The sequence below is a fragment of the Polypterus senegalus genome, chromosome 6, assembly GCF_016835505.1.
Source record: "Polypterus senegalus isolate Bchr_013 chromosome 6, ASM1683550v1, whole genome shotgun sequence".
NCBI classification, from domain to species: Eukaryota; Metazoa; Chordata; class Cladistia; order Polypteriformes; family Polypteridae; genus Polypterus; species Polypterus senegalus.
Window position 1 is genome coordinate 133,324,849 of NC_053159.1, and position 22,763 is coordinate 133,347,611.

A 22,763-nucleotide genomic window follows, 5' to 3' on the forward strand; every position below is an offset into this window, starting at 1 on the left:
ATACAGCTGTGGCATGTGTTGGAACAACAAAGTTCAATCTGTGGTGGCTCCATCTCATAGCTTACAGGAGTTAGACGATATGCTGCCCTGGTGCCAGATGCCACAGGTCTTGTAGAGGTGTTCAGAGGTCTTGTAGAGTTCATGCCTTGGTGGGTTGCAGCTGTTTTCGCTAATGTTAATGTTTTGGCTCATCAGTATGTTACATAAGAAGAAACACAGACTTGTAAACGGTGGCTTGGTTTCAACAAGTGATGTCTGGTACTGTGAGTCAATCATTTAAATATTAAGAGTACATACTTTATTTTAAAACAGGTAGTTAATTTCACACATTTCCAAATCTGCATGATCATTGAGGCTGTAAATGTAGTTAATGAACACCAAGAAAAATTTGGAAGGATTAAGAGGAAGCTGTTGAATGCCATGTCCATTAGACATTTAACAGAAAGCTTTATGTGGCAAGCTGGGCAGGGTGTGAATGAGTGCCCTGATAAGAAAATGGCCAACAACTCCTTTCTTCCATGTAGTTTACAAGTAGCTGGGTCACAGCACCCTCTTTCACTAGTACAGATGAGTTGATGTGATTTGCCTGAATGTTCTTCCTGTGAAAGGCAAGTCATTTTAATGGCTGATCAACAGCAGCTCCTGCAGCTGGCCAGGGCATCTAATGTAGTTGGGTACATCAAAATCTAATTATGAAGATCAGACCTAGGAGGTCACACAACTCCTTCCAATTTCTTGCTGGCAGCACACTTGTGCTCCATAGTCTCAAAACATTTGAAGTAACACTTATCACCCATATGGCAGAAGTAATCTTTCATTTAAAGAAGATGTATAAAGGATCACCAAAGGAACATACTAAGCTATCTGGACAGTCACGGTGTCTTTCATTGTTCAAAAGTCACTAAGCATTTAAAATATGTTTTTAAAACTGTTCTATAGGTATTTTTATTCCAAGCCACATTTAGTTGGAAGACTCCTTTTAAAGGCCTAACATTTCAAAAATACAGAACAACCTTTTTCCTCATTAAACATTACAATGATGCCATTCTGAAAATGACAAGGAACAATAAACAAATACTTTTAAAGAAGTTTAAACAGTTTGAACATTTTTAAGCAGAATTGTGTTTTCTACAGATTTCAATCACATTTTTTCTTAAAGGGAACTTTAGGGAAAAGAACAGAAATTGTAAAATATAAATTCTTGTGAGACACTTTTGTTCAAAACGACAGAAGGTATTACAAATACGTAAAGTGAGTGTCAAATATGATCACAATCGATTTAAAGCTTAGGTGCACCAGATTATGTATGACTTACCTGAAAGGCATCACACAAATGACAAGGGCCAAAAATAACAATGATTGATGAGACCAGATCAATGATTTCTCTGTAAAGATGAGAAAAAAGTACTTATTACAAGAGCAGAATAAAGCTTGCCCTTGATTACTGGCAGTGGAGTTATTTCGGACAAAGTAGGGAGGCTCTGCTGCTTAGGTGATATGCTGGGGAATACTTACTGAAATCAAATTAAGAAATGCTGTATTTCTAAAAAAAATAAAACAAAAAAACAAGATAATTTATCACATACGGGTCAGTCGTGAAGATGTAAGCAATCTTGTTCTTCAGAGCTAGAACCACTGACATCACCAGAATTGCTAGGACTCCTAGATGTAAAGAGATCAATGTCATTCTATGTCTCCCTTATTAAGGCACTGAAGGATCCAAATGCACACAGCAGTGACATCTTTGCATTAAGGGCAAGTGGGGAATTGCTCTGCTTAATATTCCAGGAGATGGCGCTATTGTACAAAGATTTAAATAACTAGTAAAGTCCCCTTGATAACTTTACGTATTATTAAAACATTTATACTTAGTCATCATAATCAATTTTATCACTTTTCAATGATGTGCTCAGTGCAATTTGTTGTATAAAAAATAATTATTTCGGAAGTATGTGAAATTTTCTTTGTGCCTTTCAATCCTGCTGTGTTCTCATCACACCTTTGCTATGTGTGCGTATGTGCAGCCTGCACTGATTAGGCTTGAAGGCATTTCAAGAGATTCATTAGTCAATTCTTGTAACACAGTTTATAGTGTGCAGGAACGTGTACATCTTAGAGTAGTTGCCATCAAAAGTATGAATAACATTGATTACTTAGGTACAATATAATTAAGCACTTTGCCCACTGAACAAAATTTGGAAATTTATGAATATTTATTTACCAGTCTTCTGTCAGTATTGAGAATTTGATTTTGATGTTGACATGTCTTTGAATACTGTGCTTTGGTGGTTGTACTGTATGACAAAATGATATGTTTATAAATCTTTATTTTGTGTGATTCTGTTATGGTATTATTTGGCTGGCAGTTTGCTGATGTGGTGCTGGGAGTTTAAAATATTGTAAAACACAACTGTCCGGCTACTGCCGCCACTCCAATCATCCATGGCTCCTTCCCTGCAGCTCCAATTACCTTTTTTCTGCTGTGTCTGAACATCTGTCCATTCACGCCTCTGGATTCCACACTTCATGTGGAGACAAAGACAATGCCATTTGCACTCCCTTGTTCAAACTCTGTGAGCCAATTCAAGACAGGATCCTTTACCAGCAGCCACATGCCCAGACCATTAAGTGTAAGCAGAGTTCTGCTGTTTAAGTATTTGATCTCTCTTTCTCTCTGTATGCTTAGATGATGCTGTGATGAGTAGAGATGAGTGAGTTTTGTTTCACATATAGCTTGTGGTGGATTGCCGGCATTTTACTCCGGCCCTCAACCCCAGGCCGCCAGGAGGAGCTCTCCCGACAGCATGATCATGCCCCGAGTTCCAGCAGGGCATCATGGACTATGCAGTGTTTGTACACAGCCCTGCTGGATACCTTGGGGGCCACCAGGCGTCACTGTAGAAGGGCTCGTAGGCTCTTATGTGCCCTATGACCCGGGAGTGCGTCACGGTCACGTGACAGGAAGAAACGACGTGCTCCCGGGTTGAAGAAAAGGACTATTTACCCTGACCCGGAAGGAATAAGGACTTGTGGACTGTTGGGCAGGAACACCTCCAGGTCAGGGAATATAAAAGGACTGTGGGAGCTCCCAGACAATGAGCTGAGTTGGGAGGCAGGGTGGCTAAGCGACTGGGAGTGGAGGATTGTGATTTATTGGTTATTGTTTATTAAAGAATAGTGGAGTGGTGGTGCTTTGTGCACAATTATTATTATAATAAATAATTATTGGATTTTTATCTGGTGTCTGACGTGTGGTCTGAGGGTACAAGGGTGCGAGAAAACCCTAATCTGTCACAAGCTTTACAAAATTATCCCTAAAAATTCATTTTCCATGTGATTTTTAAATTGTAAAATGCAAAACTCACTAAAATTAAGTTTTCCTGGAGTTGAAACTAAGAAATATTACCCCATAAAGGTTTTCCTTGGCCGAAACAGTTGTCTCCTCCAACCCCTTCCTGATCCTCAATAGCTCCTTTCTTGCAGCTCCTTCTACTTTCATCTGCCTCATACACGGACAGACTGATTATTCACGCTGCAGGTTCCTACTAGAAGTGCTCATTTGGAGTTAGGGGTAACACTATATGTGCTTACGTTCCCCAATTTAGTAAGCTGAACTAATCCAGGATAATTTGGGAAACTCAGTGACAGCCACATAACCAGGCTAGTTGATTGTAAAAGCAACTTTGAAGTGCTTTCAGATAAGTGCCATCCCACTCTTTCTAGGCCCTGTACCAGTATCATTTTCCCAATCTTTTGCACATGGAGACAAAGTCTACAGATGAAATGAAATGTTGGTGCTACAGAAATGAAATTCAATGGTCATGAAACGCCATTAACTTCACTCTTTTTTTTTTTTGCAAAGTGAAACTCAAATATTTGCTGTGAAATCATTTTGCTTATCACTACTGAAGGATAGTTAGCTTTCAAGTTCATCTTCACTAATTTTCCAACCAATCACCAGCAAATGATTCAGTGCTTCTTGGATATGCCCTTTTTGTACTTGCCTGTGCACATCACAGCAACTTTGCATGATTTCTTAGCCTGCTCAGTTTTTCCTGCCCCCAGAGCATTGCCAACTCGCACATTCACTGCAACCCCATAGCCAAGTGGGAACTGAAAAACAAGAACATAAAAGATTGCAGCCAAGGCCATATGTACACTTCTGTGGTTTAAATGGATTCATGTTACTTACTTGGATGCTGTGAATTCCCATACAAGAATAAAAAGAACCATAACATGGGGCAGACATGCAATTTACTTAGTAGTGTGCGTCATTTGATTGTGGGCACATAATCAGCATGGTGAACTAGACACACACATTGGCATTATTGCAAATTATGCAGTATCTGAGTGCTAGATCTTTTGCTTACCATGAAGGCGATAGTGGACAATTCGTAGAGTATGGACTGACTCCCAAGTGCAACTTTGCTAATCAAACCTACAGAGGAAGAAAGGTCAATATCAGTTATAATCACAAAGGCAGATTTGGCAGAATGCCCCTAGGGTGATTTAAAAAACTACATTAGCGAACTGGTTTCTGGCCTCAGGTAAGGCCAATTAGAACACGGGACATAGGAATTTTTAGCTACAAGGCTTGGGTGGACTCAGGCCATTATGATACGAGCTTGGCAAGGTTCAAGAAGGGTTTGGGACAGATCTGTTTACACAGGGATATGAACTGGCAGATGATGAGTTTTTCCATACTCAATTTTATTGTAACAATAGCAGCCTGTGTACCAAAGAGTCTGATTACTATCTAAAGACAGACGTGCTTGTGAGTAAACACCCATACCAGAATAACCACAACATGGGATCCCTTTCCAAACAAAAGGTTGATTTCAGAAAAATAAAGGATAATCTGGAGGACATCAAAAGAATGTGGTTTTACATAGAAAAGCAATAAAGTTTAACCCCCTTGAGGCTCACTATACAGAAGAAGGTGGCCCTAATTGGCACCTAATTCCAACATGTCTCACAAACTCTGTTCTCACCTCCCACCTTCTCTTTCTAACACTGGGCTTTACGTTCTTCTCACTCCAAAAAGCCAAGTAAGCCTTTGTTGATACAGCACTCTCATCTCCAGACTCATCTCAGAGAGGTCATGTAAACTCCTTTAAAACTAGACTCAGAAGTACTTCCAGTGTGACATCTGCATTCCCTAAAGACACTTCTGGGTTAACTGCAAAATCCATAAAAAATCCTGAAGTCCCCTCACTAGATCTCCACCCTGTGGTTCCTGGTTTCTGTTCTGGAAGACTTGCCTATTGAAAATAGAACTACCAGATAACTCTACTGCCATCTGCCTGTCTGGCAACTGATTTATTATGGCTTATTAATCTTTATTATGGAGTCCCGTCCATGATGTCAGTCAAAACATTTCTGAGACAGGTTTTTAAGGTTCTGTATAGGGAGAGTTTGGGACCACATCCAGAATGGGATGTCCAGCTCATTGTAGTGTGCCACATCACCCTGCTGTTCTCTAAACTGATCTGTTCAAAAAATCACTGATCAGTTTTATTCTAAGGGCAATTTTGTCTGGGTAGTTATGATACAGCAGGTCTATAGAATTAGACATGAGACAGAGAAATATGACCATGGCATGTTAATATAATACACATTCCTCCTTTAATTTTTAAATTTACACAGAGGATAACACTATACTTATATACATAACTTCTCAGATATTTAAAAAATAATACACAGAACAGAAAAAAACAGTTTAACAAAAATCAAGGCTCTTCAACCCAACAGTGTTGGCATTTTTTTTGCATCACCTGAAAGAAAGCTGCCAATCTCAAATGTCCACCACTCGATACACAGCATCAGCATACTGGGAATGGCTAAACGCATGAAGCTGCCCCATTCCTGTAGGCATTCCTGAGACCAACCTGTAAACCAATAATATTTAACGTATGATTCCAGAGGACAAGATGCCTAGGTATCAAAAAGCTCTGAAAAAACCTTTAATATATTTAGATCTTCTGATATTGCATATTTGTTATGTATCAACTGAAGTGTAGAGACAGATAGATAGACTGAAGAAAATGTATTAATCCCTAAGGTATAAATACACATATAATCTATAAGTTAATTAACAAAATGTAGGTAATTCCTAAGGGTAATTAAAACTGCACATACTTATCAGTTACAATTTTACAGTATAGGATGCCAGTCATTGGCACAGTACATTGTGCATAACATCACTGTCTGTTAAGATGTCTGCTAGACCCACTCAGTACCATTTAGCAATCAGGGAACAATACCTCTGTGGCGGAGGGATCACTCGTTATACGGCCTGATGGCTGAGGGTAGGAGCAACTTCACATAGTGCTTCTTGGAGCAATGCAGTCTCAGTCTGTTGCTGAAGGGGCTCCACTATTTAGCCAAGACCTCATACAGGGGGTGAATGTCACTCTCCAGGATAGTAAGTAGTGTTCGTGAGTAGCCTCTGTTCCACCACTTCAAGTGAGTCCAGCCTGACTCCCAAGATTGAACTGGCCTTTTCAATCAGTTTATTTAGTCTTTTGCATCATCTACAGTAATGCCATTTCCCTAGCATACTACTGTGTTGAAAATTATACTGACCACTACAAATGGTAGAAAATATTTAAGGGTGGCCTGCATACACCAAACAATTTCACAACAGCATACCCTCTCAACAGCAAAAAGGCATTTTCCAGTGGTTTCCCTGTTGAATTGATAAAATTACATAATATGTCAATGTGATCTGTAAGTATAGTTTTATATATTTATTGTATTTTGCAAGTACTTGGCCTGTTATAAATTAGAGCATGTTAACTGAAAGCTGGCTAATGTGTTTAGAATAAGGCATATAAATAACTGAAATTCTGGTAGGTTAGGGTATACCTGTAAAATGTATGGAATTCTAACAGGCTACAGATTGTTAGAATTTCTAGCAACATCTGTGGACTTTAAACAAGCTAGAGATAATAAACTGAACATTCTTTCCCATAATAAACAATGCTGTTTTCTAATTGATTGCTTTAACATGTTATGTTTCAATCAGGGTTACTGAAATGGCTTAAGTTTATTTAGCTATAGTTTTATTCTTTTTGTTATTTTTTAAATATAATTTTATATTGTGATGTTGATTTAATTTTTTCTTTGTGTAATATTATGATTTTCATTGGTATTGTATTTATTGATTATTTTTTATATTCTTGTATTATACTAATATATGTAGTTTTAAGAGTTAACTACCCTGTCTCCTTTAAGTAGAGCCAAAGGAGCCAGGGCCTCCTTATGATGCAGCTGGGGCACTGGCCCTCAGTTAGCATTTAAGAATAAGCTGGAACTTCAACATTGTGTTGTGGCTGTTGAATCCTGTTTTTGAGGTGTGCTTCTTGTGTTCTTGGGCTTTGCTGCCTTTCAATGCATTCACTACCAGATACGGTTTAATAGATTCTGACTTGGATTTGGTTGGTTTAGGTTTTTTGCCTTTAGGTCAAAATCTATTTTTTACTTTCCCTGCCTTTCTCTTTTTTGTTATTTCTTTCTTCTTTAAATAAATTATTTAAACATTATTAAGGATGTTTGTTTTTGTTGTCCTTTGGGACCAGAGGTGTCATGGTTTTATCCTTACTGTCTACATTTTTGTGGACTGCAGAACATTTCATATTTAAAAACCTTATCCCCATTTATGGGCCTGTACAGGCCAGAAGTTTAAATTTCAGTTTGTGGCTAAGCTGCCTGGGGTAAGGCCTATTCTGTTTTTTTGGAGGGGGGGGGGTCTGTTCCCCTTTTTGTGCTTTTTTTTGGTAGGAATTGCGACACAGTGAGACTAAAAACTATAAAACAGAAAGCAACCTATTATGAAAGCTGTAAGATGTTGCCAATGGATAAAGAATTAAATGCTATGCTAAAGAAAAGACAGTCAAAACACCTACAATAACTGAAGAGTGTAAAATATCAGTATTTAAACAAGCTAAGTACTTCTTTTCATAATACTTTACTTTGACCATTTGTGGGAAAGGAATGTTTTAGTAAGCATTTAACTCGCCTGCTATAATTAAAAAACTGAATTCTTATAGTGTGCCCTGCTGATTAAAATCTCTAAAAACGGTTAAATTACAGATTTACTACTGTCATTAATATGAACTTTTTAAAATGTAATAATATGCCACATATTTCAGTATGGATTTCTTCTTTTTAGAAGTTTCAGAATAAGTAGAATCCAGTTCATAATTTGATATGTCACATGTGCGCATTGGAATAACACCTTCCTGGCTTATCAGAGGTATGTCATAGCTATTGCTGGACTAAGCTGACTGTAGGGTAGAGAGAGCTCTGGCTGGCATGTCAACTTTTTTCTTCTCTGGGCTGTGTCATTCCTCCAGTCTCCAACAAATGTCATTTTCAATTCATTAAAAATATTTGAATTCTTGGCACAATGCCAATTTGGGTTAAATTGTTTTGTGATTCCCACGTCCATTGTTGTCATGTGACATCAAGATGGCGTACAAGGCCACAATCACAAATTTCAGATGTTCATGTTTCTGAATAGCAACAAACAGTGTTTTGCAGTTTTAAGTAGTATTTTGGTGTCCATTGGCTTTATTATTTATATTTAGCATTCCTTCTGACTGCGTTCTCAGATCACATTTTGGGATTTGTTACATGAATTTTCATCTTCAGTTTTGTCTTTGGCCAATTCTTTTGCAGAAAATGTTTGGTTAGTCTATCTATTGGTCCCTTTTGCATTTTTTCTAGTCTTTTTATTTCAATTCAAGTAATACAATTGCAGTGCACTATAGAAAAATTATACAAACACCAGTTCTAATATGCATTTAGGAATGTTATATATAGACCAAAATCGTCCTTGTCAATTGTCTTGCTGCCTGTGAAGGGGTTCAGTAAGAATTTTACCTAAATAAAATAAATTATAGACACTTCTTTTTTTTAATTGTCCCAAGAAAGGATTTCTTAATTGTCATACACAAAGACCAGAGCTGCAAGGCTTGCATGTGTGCACAGCTCATTTCCAGACATGCTTTTTCATAACAATTTTCAAACTTTTTGAAATTCATGTCTTGGTTAATATGTGTCCACAAATTCTGATTCTCAGGACAAACAAACCAGTTATTGAAATAAACATTCTGCTTTTGAGATATCCTCAACTCCATTCTGGACTATAGTTGTCAACTATGCTACACCTTAAAGAAGCTGGCACAGTTCTTTCTTGGTTCCTTCTAATACAAGCAAAAATTAAGTATAAAGATTACATGTACTTTGTACTGTAAAGACACATAAAGTACATTTTTCTCTTACCTTAATTATCCATCTATTAATTACTACAACAATGAGCATTACCAACTTAACAGTTACACAAAAAATGCAAGGTGTGCTTTTCCCATTAAAGAAGATTAAATAAACATGCATATTCCAAGGAGTGACTATGAGGCCGCAAAAAGCCTGGCATATCAAGCTTGTGAGCCACTGTGCTAGCACTCAGGCCATCGAGGATCCCAGAATTTACCAAAAAACCCCCACCTCTGCATGACAATAAAGGTATAAGAATGTCTTTCCAAGTAGATATGAGTAGATATGAAGACAAAAAACTTCACAGATGGTTCCAGAAAACTTCATAAAAAGGAAGAATGAAGAATGAAATAGGCTTAGTCTAATTCAAGCGGGTTCTGGTTTAAGTTGTAAAGCAATACTTAAAAGAATAATCCACCAAAAAATAATATTTTTATATGCTACTTACCCGATATAGATTGCAGTAGCAGCCGAAAAGTATTTTTATTGTTGTTTTTGTGAAGAAAGGATATAATAAAGTTTCTTATAAAATAGTGTCCAATGCTGAACAACCCCAATGTCAAAAATAGGCATTAAAAAATCTCACATTACTCATGTTGCACAATCCACACATCGGCTCATCCAGTCATATGCTCACAATGTGCAGAACGCATACTTTTTGGTAATTAAACAAACAATAAAAAGATAAGAAAAATGAAATTAGTCTACAAACAAAAATCCCCCTCACATTGAGTTGTGCTTTTGAATTAAAGACATGTCTCTCCCCCTCACTCATTAGTCAAGAGCCCTGTCTTTAATTCAAAAGCACATTTCATTCTATCAGAAACTTTGATACATCCTTCCCAAGCAAATACATGACATTATTTTTTTTTCTTGGCCACCATTTCAAGCTACACAGATTAAGTGTCCTATAAGATGTTATTTTTAGGGTGGAGTATTTCTTTAACTTCATTTCTTTTCCAGCCGAGTGCCCTCCCATCTCTTGGGAAGCTACTCTCAATACTCTCTGCAACCTCCAAAATTAAAATTTACCAGCATGTTAAGTTCAAATTCACACATCGCCTGTACCTTAACTCTCATAAACTTTATCCTATACCCTTAGTCGCTGACTCCTTCCATCATTTTTGATATGTTTTGTGATCATCCCACAGTCCCTGTCTTGGTCTGCTGGCTCTATGTTCTTTTCTGCCTGTTATTTTTTCTTGTATTTTTTTCTCCTGGATTTTTCTGCTCTCTCTAATATTTATCCGACTTAGGCTCTTTTTCTGGGGAAAACAGCAGATAAATTAACCCAAGCCTTTTGCTGGAAATCACCCAATTTTCTCAGCTCAAATTTCTGGAAATGGTATTTCTTTAACTTAATGTCACTTGATTGTACAATTGTGTGGATCAACAGTTCATCTGGCTGCAATATACCGTTCAGAAATAGAAAGCCTCTGTGCGCTTAAGTCAGGAGCTGGCTTGCCAATTTTCAGCATGATATTTCCAATATTGTTTCTTAATTTGTCTGTCTGCTATACTTTCTTGGGATTTCTTTGTTTGCTGTGCTTCTGTTACCAGTTAGCACACATATTAAGGATTTTTATCCTCACAGGACCTCTTTTACAGACTGGTCAGATGAGGTGGGTGGTTATTTTAATTCTCTGACTATTTTCCTGTTTTGCAGTGTTTGATTTATAGTGATTTTCATGGTTGATGACTCATTTAAATTCAGTAAAAATCTTATTGCAAAAGAATTCAGTCCTACGTGGGAATCAGCAGCCCATTTACTTCTCTTTCTATACTTTATACTTTGGGAACACATGGGACTAAAAGGACTGGGCCAATAATGCCATAGTTTAGACAGAGCATTGAGAAAACATGACAGACTTTCTGAGATGCTTACCTGACCAAGTCTCTACGTGTAAGTTTTTCCATCTGATGTAAGAGTAGAGAAAAACAGCAAGAGAGAATTGTGAAATGGTGTTGGCCCAAGCAGAACCCCTGCAAGACACACCAAGGCATAGAACATGGTTTGAATTGGCATGAACCTGATGACTTTTGATTCTGTGTGAATTTATACTTCTGTATATTTATTAAAATTACCACTTAGCCCATTCCTTAATGCATACAAATTTCAAGATTTTAATGATAGAGACTTACGCAACGCCCAGATTCAGCACAAAAAGAAAGATGTAGTTTATTAAAGCATTAACAATATTTCCTGCTACACCAGTAATAACTTGAGGCCAGATAATGCCCTAAAAGAAATGAAATGATATCAACATTAATGAATTTGTATAAGGATGTTGTGTTTTTCACCAACATAAGAATGGCTGTACACATTCTGATTCTAAAATGCATTACAAATCACAAAAACAAAATAGAAAAAGCATAAACCAGAGTATCTGCAAAATACAAACAATGGCAAAAAAAAATGTAAATATGTAAGAAATGCAAAAATCAGCTCTTAAATATGAACCAATAAAGAATTTAAAATTTTTTATACATAAATGCATATTGAAATCTTTAAAATGAGTCAAAAAAAAGTGTCAGGAAAAGAAGAAGCAAAGAACAAAATGATTTCACAATTCTAAACCAAAAATGTATAAGAAAAGGAAATCCATAACAGATACAAAAATTGAAGCAAACAAAAAATGCACATATGCAAAAAATGTATTTTTGCAAAACTGCATAAATGAAAAGCAGAAAAACCAAGTAACAAAATGCAAAAATGAAACAAAAACAAAGTTCAATATGCAGAATGTACTTTTAACAAGAAACCCATAATCAAGGAAGCAACTCAACAGGATGAAAATAAATAAATATTCATATTAAAATGAAATAATGCAATACTGATCTCTGTAGATGCCATTTCTAAGGACCTTTGAGGCCAATAAGCTCCACCTCGCTGAGTTCATAATCACAGTAGGAGATTGGTCTAAAGGGAAGGTGCAGACAAAGAACAGGTATAAGAGTTCTCATCCTAGGAATGTAACTGGCAAACAGCTGCATAAGGTTGATGCCTCCACACACTCTCGATCTGTCTACCCTGAGACACCAATGTAAGGACATGAAGGTCTAATGCTGGGATTTCAAGCCACCCCTTCTACTTTTGCACTACAGGAAGATCTCCCCCTTCATGGCCAGTTAGCTTGTGACATGGCTTTGTCTAGCACACACCACCGACCACACTGTACCTGGAGATATGTATTCCTGAGTGGCTTATTGTCATAATCACTTTTTAATTTTTAGGGCCGTTTTCATTTCTAATGAAAATTGATATATTTTACTGTCTTCACCGCCAAATCCATCGTTATGACCTACAAGGAAATTGCAACCTCTGATTCATTGCTGCAACGGGTTTGTCTAGGAGCTCATTTCTTTATCTGATCTGCAGATACAATACCTTAAAAAAGCTCAAATTGCTGCTCTTTTCTTTGCGTATTTTCTTGGTTTTCAACTTCTTGCTAGTTTTTTTACTTCACTTCTTGCCTCTTGTCTGGGCTTTGGCTTCTATTTTTATTTGTTTTATTTTGTTTTTACATGTTTCTCTGGGTTCCTCTGTTTCTTCTGAGGCAGGACACTCACAAAGGACCAGTTTTTCTAACATGAGAAAGAACAACCCACAAAAAAAAACACCTTACAATATTTCCAATTAAATTTGAGAGGACCTTGCTTCGAACAAGGATAATGGCAGCTATTACCGGAGGCAGGCCTTGGAGTAGTGGTTATCTCAGTTGGGGTGATCTCACTATCTAACTCTGGAGTTGTCCCACAGAAGGTGCCCTGGGGTGGTATGGACTTAGTCACAAACCTCCAGCCTGCCTTGTGCTCTTTAGTTACTCTTTGTCCCAATGGATGATAATATTGTATCCATGGGACTTACAAAAGCAAAGAGGAAACATTTTAAATATTTGTTGGATTTATCATCTAAACAACTATTCAAAATATTTGACCTTTTTAGCTGCACTGGATTAAACATTCAAAAGGGCACCACCTACTGAGTCTACAGTAAAACTTGGGAGACTTCAACACTCATGTTGGGGATGAAAAGAAATTGCTGGAGATTCATTTTTGAGAGGAATAGCCTCACTGATGTGAAACTGAGAACTGAATTCTTATTGGATTTTTAGGCTAGTCATGAATTATGCATTAAGAACATCATTTTCCAATAGTTTGACACTGGGGTGGTTGATCTGATTTTGTATAATGAAGAGAATAGGGTGTGTTCCAAATACCAAGGGATCCCACTCTTCAGCTTTCCAGGTAAAGACTGTATCAGAGTATTAAAATGAAGACTCTGTCTTACAGGTTAACCTTAGAATCACAAAAAGCAATGAGGATTCCATTCAGGCCACTGAATAGTAGACTAGCTGTGTTTCCACAGATATCTGAGCGTTCATGAGAGTCGATCTATACTAAATGTGCTTTGTACAGTTGTGAAAAGCTAACAATGATGTACCCTGTGTCTAATGACCACTCAGAAAGAAAGAAAGAGTCATCTATAGTTTGAAATTAAGGCTCGGGATGAAGAGTAAAAAAAAAGCAAGCTAAGGTCAAAGCCAGTAAGAAATGTAATACTTTTGAGTCCAAAATGTGAAGCAGAAATCAGAGTCAAAAAGGACATAATAAGAGGGTTTGGAGCAAGGAATTTGAGTGCTTTTTGTTAACCAATACGAGAGACAAGAATCAAAGTCAGGAAACCAAAAGCAGACAAAACCAAGAGATCAAATTAATATTTAAGTCACGCACCAGGTACTTTGCAGTAATCTGAATACTCAAACAATTCGGGTGTGTGTGTGATGTCAACTGTTATCCCATTATGGAGATGAGATCTCACAACGTGCACCTCTTGATCATTAAGTATAGCAACAGCCTTGGGTAAAGCACGTTTAGGGGTCAATGCGTCTTGGGTGTCATAGGTGCAGCCACGGAATGTTCGGTGTGGAGGTGAGCTGATTGCTAATTTGGTCAGCTGTTCCACATCGGAATTAAGATGCTGCATCCACAGACGTATATGGTATGGAGAGGAGCCAGGCAGTCAGGAATTTTATCCCAAGTGGAGCAATGGCAGTCTTTGGTAGTGTCACACCTGCTGAGGGTCCAGAGTGGCAGGAGCAGCCAATCACTTTGACAGATTCCCGCAGACACCAAGGGATGGTAGCAGGCGAAAGGACGGTGGTCCAGTCCAATAAAAGGGTTGACTACGGATGTTGGAGGGTGTCTCCTCTCACTGAAGAGACTGTAAGAAGTGGGCACACGAGATGTCACTTTTAGAGGAAGCACACAGGCTCAAGAGGGATTTAAATGAACAGATCCTGTGTTTTTAACCTTGCATTTTAACCTCTTCATTGGATTATTTCTTTATTTACTAGCCATGGTATCTGTCAAAGACAGGTTAGTAGAATAATTTAAAAAATATTTGCTATCACTTGCTTTACATGAACCTTCAGTGCTTTTCCTCTGTATTCACCTGTGTGTGAGAACGTCTCTTCAATGGCACTCACTCTCTCAAGCGCCTTTCCAGAAAGCCTACTTCTCAGACTCATATTATTTTTGAGGCGCCTTTCTCACCTCCTATCCAGTTTTATATTTTCAGTCTTTGATGGTGACACTGTCAGCATGTACAGTATCTTCTGCCTTTATTAATATCTCTGCACTCTCACTCTCCTGAGCACGTTCCCATACAGCAGGCATGTCAAACACATGGCCACCCGCATGACAGATCCTAGTTAGCACTGAACTTGTACAAAATGATTACTATCGTTTCTGATCGAATCATTTCTGCCTTCTGACAAAAGTGCGTTTTCCCATGGCATTACGGTACCGGAAACATCATCTGCTAGTATGGCCACGAGCCTTGACCAAAGTTAATGAGCTGCAATGTCACAACTGAAGTGCTAGGCTGCAGCAGCAGGGGCGGCTTTAGGCATGTGCAAACTGTGCACCTGCACAGGGCCACCACGCCAATATATATTGAATATAAAACAGAAAGAGAAAATAACGACACAGCTGATGGCAATGTGGCCGAAAAACATTGTGTTTCTTGTTAATTAGTACACTGTATTTACTAATGTCGCTTGAGTCGGAGCAGTAAGCTATATGTAGTATTATAATGTTCTGCCGTAATGAGAATATCATTGGCCGCCACTTGGTTTTCAAGTTACGGACATGTGCATATAGCAGTGTGTCATGTGCACAAGGCGGCTATGCAGTGTCTGCAATGGACGTGGCCATCCGCCGTGCATAAGATACCATATTGACATTGGCGGGCGAAGGGGCCACTGATTCTTTCTCTGCCCAGGGCTGCCACGAGCCTAGAGCCGCCCCAGCTAGGCTACAGTACTGGCTGGGCTGCTGAGACTGGCCACTGAGCAGAACTGACCATCACGAGTAGTAATAGCTCGCATATTTTCACGTTTTTTTGCTCTAGTTTTATGTAATTTTGTGCTAGTATTGTAATGAACAGTGCAGACTACAGCTGAAGATCTGAAGTGGATGCGAGAAGTTGGGGAGTTGTTTATTAACATATTTTTGTAATTTTGAGTTTGTAAAATTAGTGTAGGTCAGGTGGCTTTTTGCATATCGGCTTATTTTACAATATAAACTTTGAAGTAAACTTAGTAAAATAAAATTTGATTTTTGGAGGATTTGTTTTCCAACTTGAATTACTGAGCAATGAATTCAGTGAGCGTTTTCGTGATTTCAGTTCACAGAAACAGGACTTTGTGGTGTTCTCTTCCAATGTTGAGAATGCACCTGAGATTATCCAAATGAAATTGATTGAACTACAGCCAGATTCTATTCTGAAGGCAAAATACAACAAAGTTGGTGTGCCAGGCTTGTATGTTTACCTGCCACCCTCGTATGTGCAGATCCATAAGTTGGCATTGAGAGTACTGTCTATGTTCGGAAGCACTTACCTTTGTGAGCAATTGTTTTCATTAATGAAAGCTACCAACACCCCACATCGCTCAAGATTTACTGCTGAGCACCTTTCATCCCTCATAAAAGTTGCAGCTGCACAAATTTCAAGCCTGATATTGACAAACTGGTTACTAACAAGAGATGCCAAGTGTCGGGACAAAAGAAATAGATCTCACACTGTAAGACTCCTATATAAGCAATGAATATAATATAATAATATAAGGACCAAGCTAAGAGGCTAAGACTAATTGTACGCTGTTGTACGGAGAGTCTATGAAAATAAATTGCTTTTCTTTAAACTTTAAACTTTAAGTGTTACATTTTTTAAAGTTTTCAGTATTGGAAAGAAAGCTACAGTAACTTTGTATAATAGTATTTATTACAGTGCGGCCCGTTGACACACATATGGCAGTCGAAGCGACCCACCAATGGTAGTGAGTTTGACATGCCTGCCATACAGCATGCTCAGACTCATCATTATTTCCGAGAAACCTTTCAAAACTCCTGTCTGGTTTTATATTTGTTGTCTTTGAAGGTCACGCTTTCAATGTACCTCAGATGACTTAATTCTTCCTTGTGATTCTCACACTCTCACTTCCTATTTCCATTATGTCACCAAAACCAAACTGATCACATCAACGTCATATTGATCAGTCAGATTTCTCAGCCAAACTGGACACACAGACCTTGATGTTTTATTATATAGTAGATTTACAAGAAGCAATGCAATTTATTTTAAACACTTTGTTTGATTGAAAATAAAAAAACTGCACACTTTAAACCTACCCTTGCTGTGTTATGTGTCCCTATTACCCAGTCCATCTTGGTTTCATGACTATCAATGTCCCTGGTTCAAGGACAAGTATGCCAAATGCTGTGAAACCAGGCATCACACAGCCTAGTAACTACACAGCAACAATGGTGGCATTTATACAAAAAAAAATAAAAAAAGAAATGTTCATAAAAAGTGTAAAGCAAAAATAATTAAAAAAGAAATTTCATAAAATGTATCAGAACAAAAATAAATGAAACTTTCTTGACCTCAAAAACCTCTATAATGGTAGCTTACCGATTTATTGAGGACATGAAATTATTAAAAAATACATATAAAATCCAACAATGACATTGTGGTATCTTGGGGGTGGTGCATCAAGAGCAAAGCGAGAGCTGTGTTTGTCTAACTGACATTATTTGGAAGCCCTTTCAGAGCCTCTGCCACAAATGTCTCGGTTCCTGCTCATGGTTTTCATGAGCAGGATGTCAGGGTTCAATAAGGCTTAAAGACATTCAATTTTGGAAACCTGAGGGTTTCTTGTGCATGATATTCACTTGTTTTCCTCTCATGACAGCACTGTGTTAGACTTTCTTATCCTTCTGGTTGGCTTAGTGGGAACCTATTTACCTATACCAGCAGTGCTGCTTAACACTAATAGCAAAAAAAGTAAAAGCAAGTAAATATATGAATGAGAAAAACGGCCAAGGAGAAAACACAAAAAGTGCAAAAAAAAAGAAAAACCCTAAAATGAAAAGGGAAATAAAAACAAAATAAATATACCAAATAAAACAGATTAATACAGACATACGCAAAAAAGGCACAATTAAAATGCAAAACATGACAGTAACTAGAAAATTTAAAATACATTCTGAAATTATTAGAATAATTATATTCTAAAAAATATGACAATACACAGACATAAAAATCATCAAAAGTAAAAAGTAATAAAGCATTCATTCTATTTCTGCCCTTATGCTGAGGCTGGTCAGTTATGAGAGTTATGAACCATTCACAGGCTGGTGAAGTACATCTACCCTGGGCATTCAGTGTTCTCCCATCTAAATTTGTGAATAAAGGCCAGCCAGCTGACAGTGTCCATTGAATTTTTCTGGCCACCCCTGTCATACCTGATTCTGTAGATACCTTCCTTGCAACTGGTAAAGAAAAACTGCCTGTAAAATAAAAGAAATGGATAACATTGAAATAGAACATGATGCTAGTCCTGCAAAATCAAAAATTACTGTTTAAGAAAAGCAGTGAACTACTTGGCGGACAGGACCCTACAAGCCTCATGTCTAACCCTCTGACATTGTAAAAATGGTAACTTAGCACTCTATGTTGGCATCTGCAGCAGATGGATGCAAGAAATCTGAAATCTCTATATATAATATATAAATCCAACTTCTTTCTGTCTGTCTGTATGTCTGTCCAATTTTCATGAGAGAACTACTTAACAGATTTAGATTGGGTTTTTTTCAATAATTTGCTTGAACATTCTAGTTGATTTTGCGACTTCTCTCATTGCGGCAAGAATCATAGTTCGCTTGCCGGAGCTAATCAGAGACAGAGGCTGTAGGCTGAGGGGAGGGGGAAGTGTGATGTCAGCAGTGGAGAGCCGGGCAGGGCCATCCTCACTCAAGCGCCAGCCTGCATTCGAGCTGCTCTACCTCTACATTTTGCAGTGTACCTCTGCCTCCACTTAGCTTATTGATACCTGTTTGTTTATTAATCTTTAAGGTTTGTCCTGTTTCACTACTATGCGGGTGGAGCTGTGGGTTTTAACATATAATAAGACACAGTGTACAGTCCCTCTGCAAGAAGAAATCCTAAATGTAATCTCCTAGCTAAATGAGTGAGATAAACCTGAATGGACAATGGGTAAGGCTCCACAGGATGAACATACAGTATTCAGTCAGGGAGGGTAACCAGATGGAAGGCAATGTGCAACATTCCATCAAAGAGGTCCTATTTATAAGTTACCTAAATTAGCATCCATGATGGAATGTCACACAGAGCTCCACAAGAGGCCAACTGAAGGCAAAACTATGCCTGGGGCCATGTACAATATGTACATGTACAATTATGACTGTGTCAATGCAATCCAGCAGGCTATATAAGACATTTGGCAATATTCCATGGTAGCAAGAAGTCCACATTTGATAAGCCAACTGTTAGTAAGTATAACAAACCTAAGCAGGGTGACATGCACAGCTCAGCGTGGAGTGCGTGCTCTTTTTTTAGACATTTTGTAAACATAAAGCTCCCTGTGAAGTCAGGAAAAGAATGAATGCCAAAGTGAACTTTATTATCACGCAATTGGAAATTCATTAGGAAATATGCATTAAAAATAAATTATATATGTACAGGCTGGCCATGATATCCAGCAACTTTGAGGGAATCTCATAAAGTCACAAAATGCCCCAAAGGACAGCTTGATCAACTAAGTAGAACACTTTGCAAAAATCAAGAAAGGCTGCAAAGAAACTGCCAATATTTATGTTTGCACTCCATGAGAATCATCAATTCTAAAATACAGTTGATGGTAGACTTCTTAGGTGTAAATACAGACTGATAGGATAGCAAGTGATCACGGATCCTATTGAGGATGACCCCAGCAAGGGCCTTACTCGGAACCGAGAACAGTGTTATCCCTCTGTAGTTGCCAAGTCCAGGCCATCACCCTTCCCTTCCCTTTCCAGATGGGGACGATAAGTTTTCCAGTCAGTTAGGATGATGCTCGACTCCCAAATGGAAGCAAAGATTGCTTGCAATGCCAGGAGGACAGCATTACCACCAGTCTGGAGAAACTGACCCCAGATACCGCAGATCCCTGCAGCTGTCCCTACCCTCATCTGGTTTACCACCTGTGCAATCTCAGTGAGATTAGGTGGTTCACAGCTAATTGGAGGATCAGCCTCAAGAACTGCAGACCCAGAGATATCCAACATCCTAGCCAGAGGATCAACTTTAAACAAATAGCCAGCCCAGCAGGTCACAACTGCAGAGTCATCTGTAAGGACCGTGCCATCAGCCACCCTGATTCCAACTCACGAGGAACAGATTTGTTGCACACAAAAAATTTGGAATACTTATACCAATAGATATACACCAGGCTAATACCATGGATCAATTAAAAAAAAAACTAAAAAACTATTAAAAACTCACTCATTATTTATCCCTACTTTTCTCTGCTTTCTATTCGGGGCTATTTATGGTGGCCTTTTTTGCCACCACCACCTGATCAAAGTACTGTGCAGCCACTTGTGTTGATGGAGTGAAAGTAGATACTCTGTCTACAAGACACACTGCATCAAATTGACTAATGTGAAGATTAAAAAAAACAAGACAGACTTTAGCACCTTATGTTTGGTACAATGCCCAGTGAGAGCTGGGTGGCCTTTTAGCATGGAACCCCTGCAGGTTTTGTTATATTTTTCTCCCCAGCACCTCACCTCTGGAGTTTTTTTTTTTGTTTGTTTTGTTTGTTTTTTTCTGTTCTTCCTGGCCATCTGACTGTAGGGTCGGACTTATCTTAATGGACCTAAAAACTTATCTTCAAATTAGGATTCTACTACTTGTATATTTGTGTTATGTTAGCATATATTGATTCTTTATAAGTTAATTTTGATATATTATTTATTTAGTTACATAGTCCTACAGTATCTATGAATAAAGAATGGTACCAAAACATCCTCTGAGAGCAACTTCTCCCAACCACCCAAGAACAGTTTGGTCACAAACAATGCCTTTCTCAGCATGATGGAGCACCGTGCCATAAGGCAAAAAGTGATAACTAAGTGGCTCAGGGAACAAAACATCGAACTTTTGGGTCCATGACCAGGAAACTCCCCAGATCTTAATCCCATTGACAACTTGTGGTCAATCCTCAAGAGGTGGGTGGACAAACAAAAACCCACATTTTCTGACAAACTCCCAGCATTGATTATACAAGAAAGGGCTGCCATCAGTCAGGATTTGGCCCAGAAGCTGATTGACAGCATGCCAGGGTGAATTGCTGAGGTCTTGAAAAAGAAGGGCCAACACTGCAAATATTGACTCTTTGTGCAAACGTAATCTGATTATCAATAAAAACCTTTGAAAATAATGAAATACTTATAATTATACATAAGTATACCATTGAAACGTCTCTCTATTATAAAGAAAATCTTGAGACGAAACGAGACTATTGCCAAGAGATGTCTTCAAGTTGGTACAGGCGGTCCCCGCCTCCTCTCAACCATTTCCGGTTTACGGCCCATGGCCATGGTCCTCTCACATCTCATTTGTGTGAATGCTTAACTCAGGCACAGTTCCTGCGCTCTCAGTTCTTAAAAATTTTTACATTTTCCTCACTTTAAGTTTCCAATAAAAAAAGATTTATTATTTCCAAATCTTATTGAAGAAGTTCATCCAAAAGGGTTATGAACAGAAAAAATCAGTACATGGGCAATCCTAGCACTGAGAAACGATGAAGTCAAACGAATTAATACAAAATCTGTGGATTGGTTATGCGGTAAATGATAAATGCGTATCATTAGACTAAGCTGAAACAGTTGGTGCTGATGGTGTGGAAGATGAAAACATAATCTTAAAATATCTCGTAGAATATCTACAACCATTAACACCGTCCAGTCTTCCACCGGTTGAATTACTGTAGAAAGAAGGATGTATTGTAATGTTATTGCGTAATTTATGTATGAGTGATGGGCTATGCAATACGACAAGATTAGCTGTATCCAAAATTGGTTGAACAATTCTAACATGTAAAATTTTAACAGGCAAAACACATATTTCGCAAATAATTTTAGACACCAAAGGAGATTTTGATATGCCATTCGTATTAAAACATTTACAGTTTCCAGTTAGAATAGCTATTGCTATGACAATTAACAAATCACAGGGACAAACATTCAAAAAAGTCAGTTTATTTATTAGAGAGAAAGAAATGAAATTCACACATGGGCAGTTATATGTTGCGCTGTCACGATGTAACTCCAAACACGGTATCAAAATTCAATGCAATATTGACGCAAAGTTAATTTCAAATATTGTTTTTAGTGAAGTTTTAAAGTAAAAGTGTAAGTTTAAAAAGTTTTTGCATGTTAATTTCAAAGCCAAACAGAACGAAAATGTTTAATGCAACAAATACCTCTAATGCAACATAAAACAATTTTCCTTCAATTTATTACGTTTTACTCTTTTTTACCATGGTTAATTACTCTCTGTAATGTAAAATAGTTAGTTCTATTATGCATATGTAACAATTCCCATGAAAATAATAATCTATTTAAATTGTACATCAGCTTCCCCAGACGCGAACGGCAGAGCCGTGAAGTGGCTAGCGAGTAGCGCCCACCCGGGGATTGGCAAGCAAAGCGAGCAGGGGGCAGAGCCCCCTAGACTGACAAGAAGATCTAAAATCACTGAAGCAGCAAACTTTTTGAAAACCAATACTTGTGTATTTCTCAAAACTTTTGGCCACGACTGTATTTCTAACTTGCCGTTTTCTCTCTTAACTTTTTTTTATATTGTGTAAAGAAATTTGAGCTACATTGTATGAACATGTGCTATAGAAATAAAAAAATGCTGTTGTTGTTGTTAATCTTTCATGGCATTCTAATCTAGCCACTGAGGGAAACCAACCCAACTTGGTGCCAGTCCCAAGGCCCGATAAATAGAACGAGTTAGTGTCAAGAAGTGCATCCGACTGTAAAACTTCAGTCAAAACCTTAATGATGGAATCAATCCAATGAGCTTTAGAAAATGCTGGGGCAGTTGCTTCACCTGACCCCTGTGGTAA

General features: G+C 38.0%; 1 protein-coding gene across 3 annotated transcripts in view; it reads right to left on the bottom strand.

The window, feature by feature from the left end:
• LOC120531640 (multidrug and toxin extrusion protein 1-like) overlaps positions 1 to 22,763 on the bottom strand; it is an 88,216-nt gene that overhangs the window by 16,208 nt on the left and 49,245 nt on the right. For 2 of the 3 annotated variants that reach the window (XM_039757233.1, XM_039757235.1), the window contains 8 exons: positions 18,091 to 18,135; positions 11,422 to 11,519; positions 11,165 to 11,262; positions 5,775 to 5,888; positions 4,371 to 4,438; positions 4,005 to 4,113; positions 1,587 to 1,662; positions 1,316 to 1,385 (listed from right to left, as the gene is read on the bottom strand). In XM_039757233.1, the coding sequence (XP_039613167.1) occupies positions 1,316 to 1,385; positions 1,587 to 1,662; positions 4,005 to 4,113; positions 4,371 to 4,438; positions 5,775 to 5,888; positions 11,165 to 11,262; positions 11,422 to 11,519; positions 18,091 to 18,135 (678 nt within the window). The remainder of the gene's footprint in view (positions 1 to 1,315; positions 1,386 to 1,586; positions 1,663 to 4,004; positions 4,114 to 4,370; positions 4,439 to 5,774; positions 5,889 to 11,164; positions 11,263 to 11,421; positions 11,520 to 18,090; positions 18,136 to 22,763) is intronic. The other variant, XM_039757234.1, reaches the window with a different exon arrangement.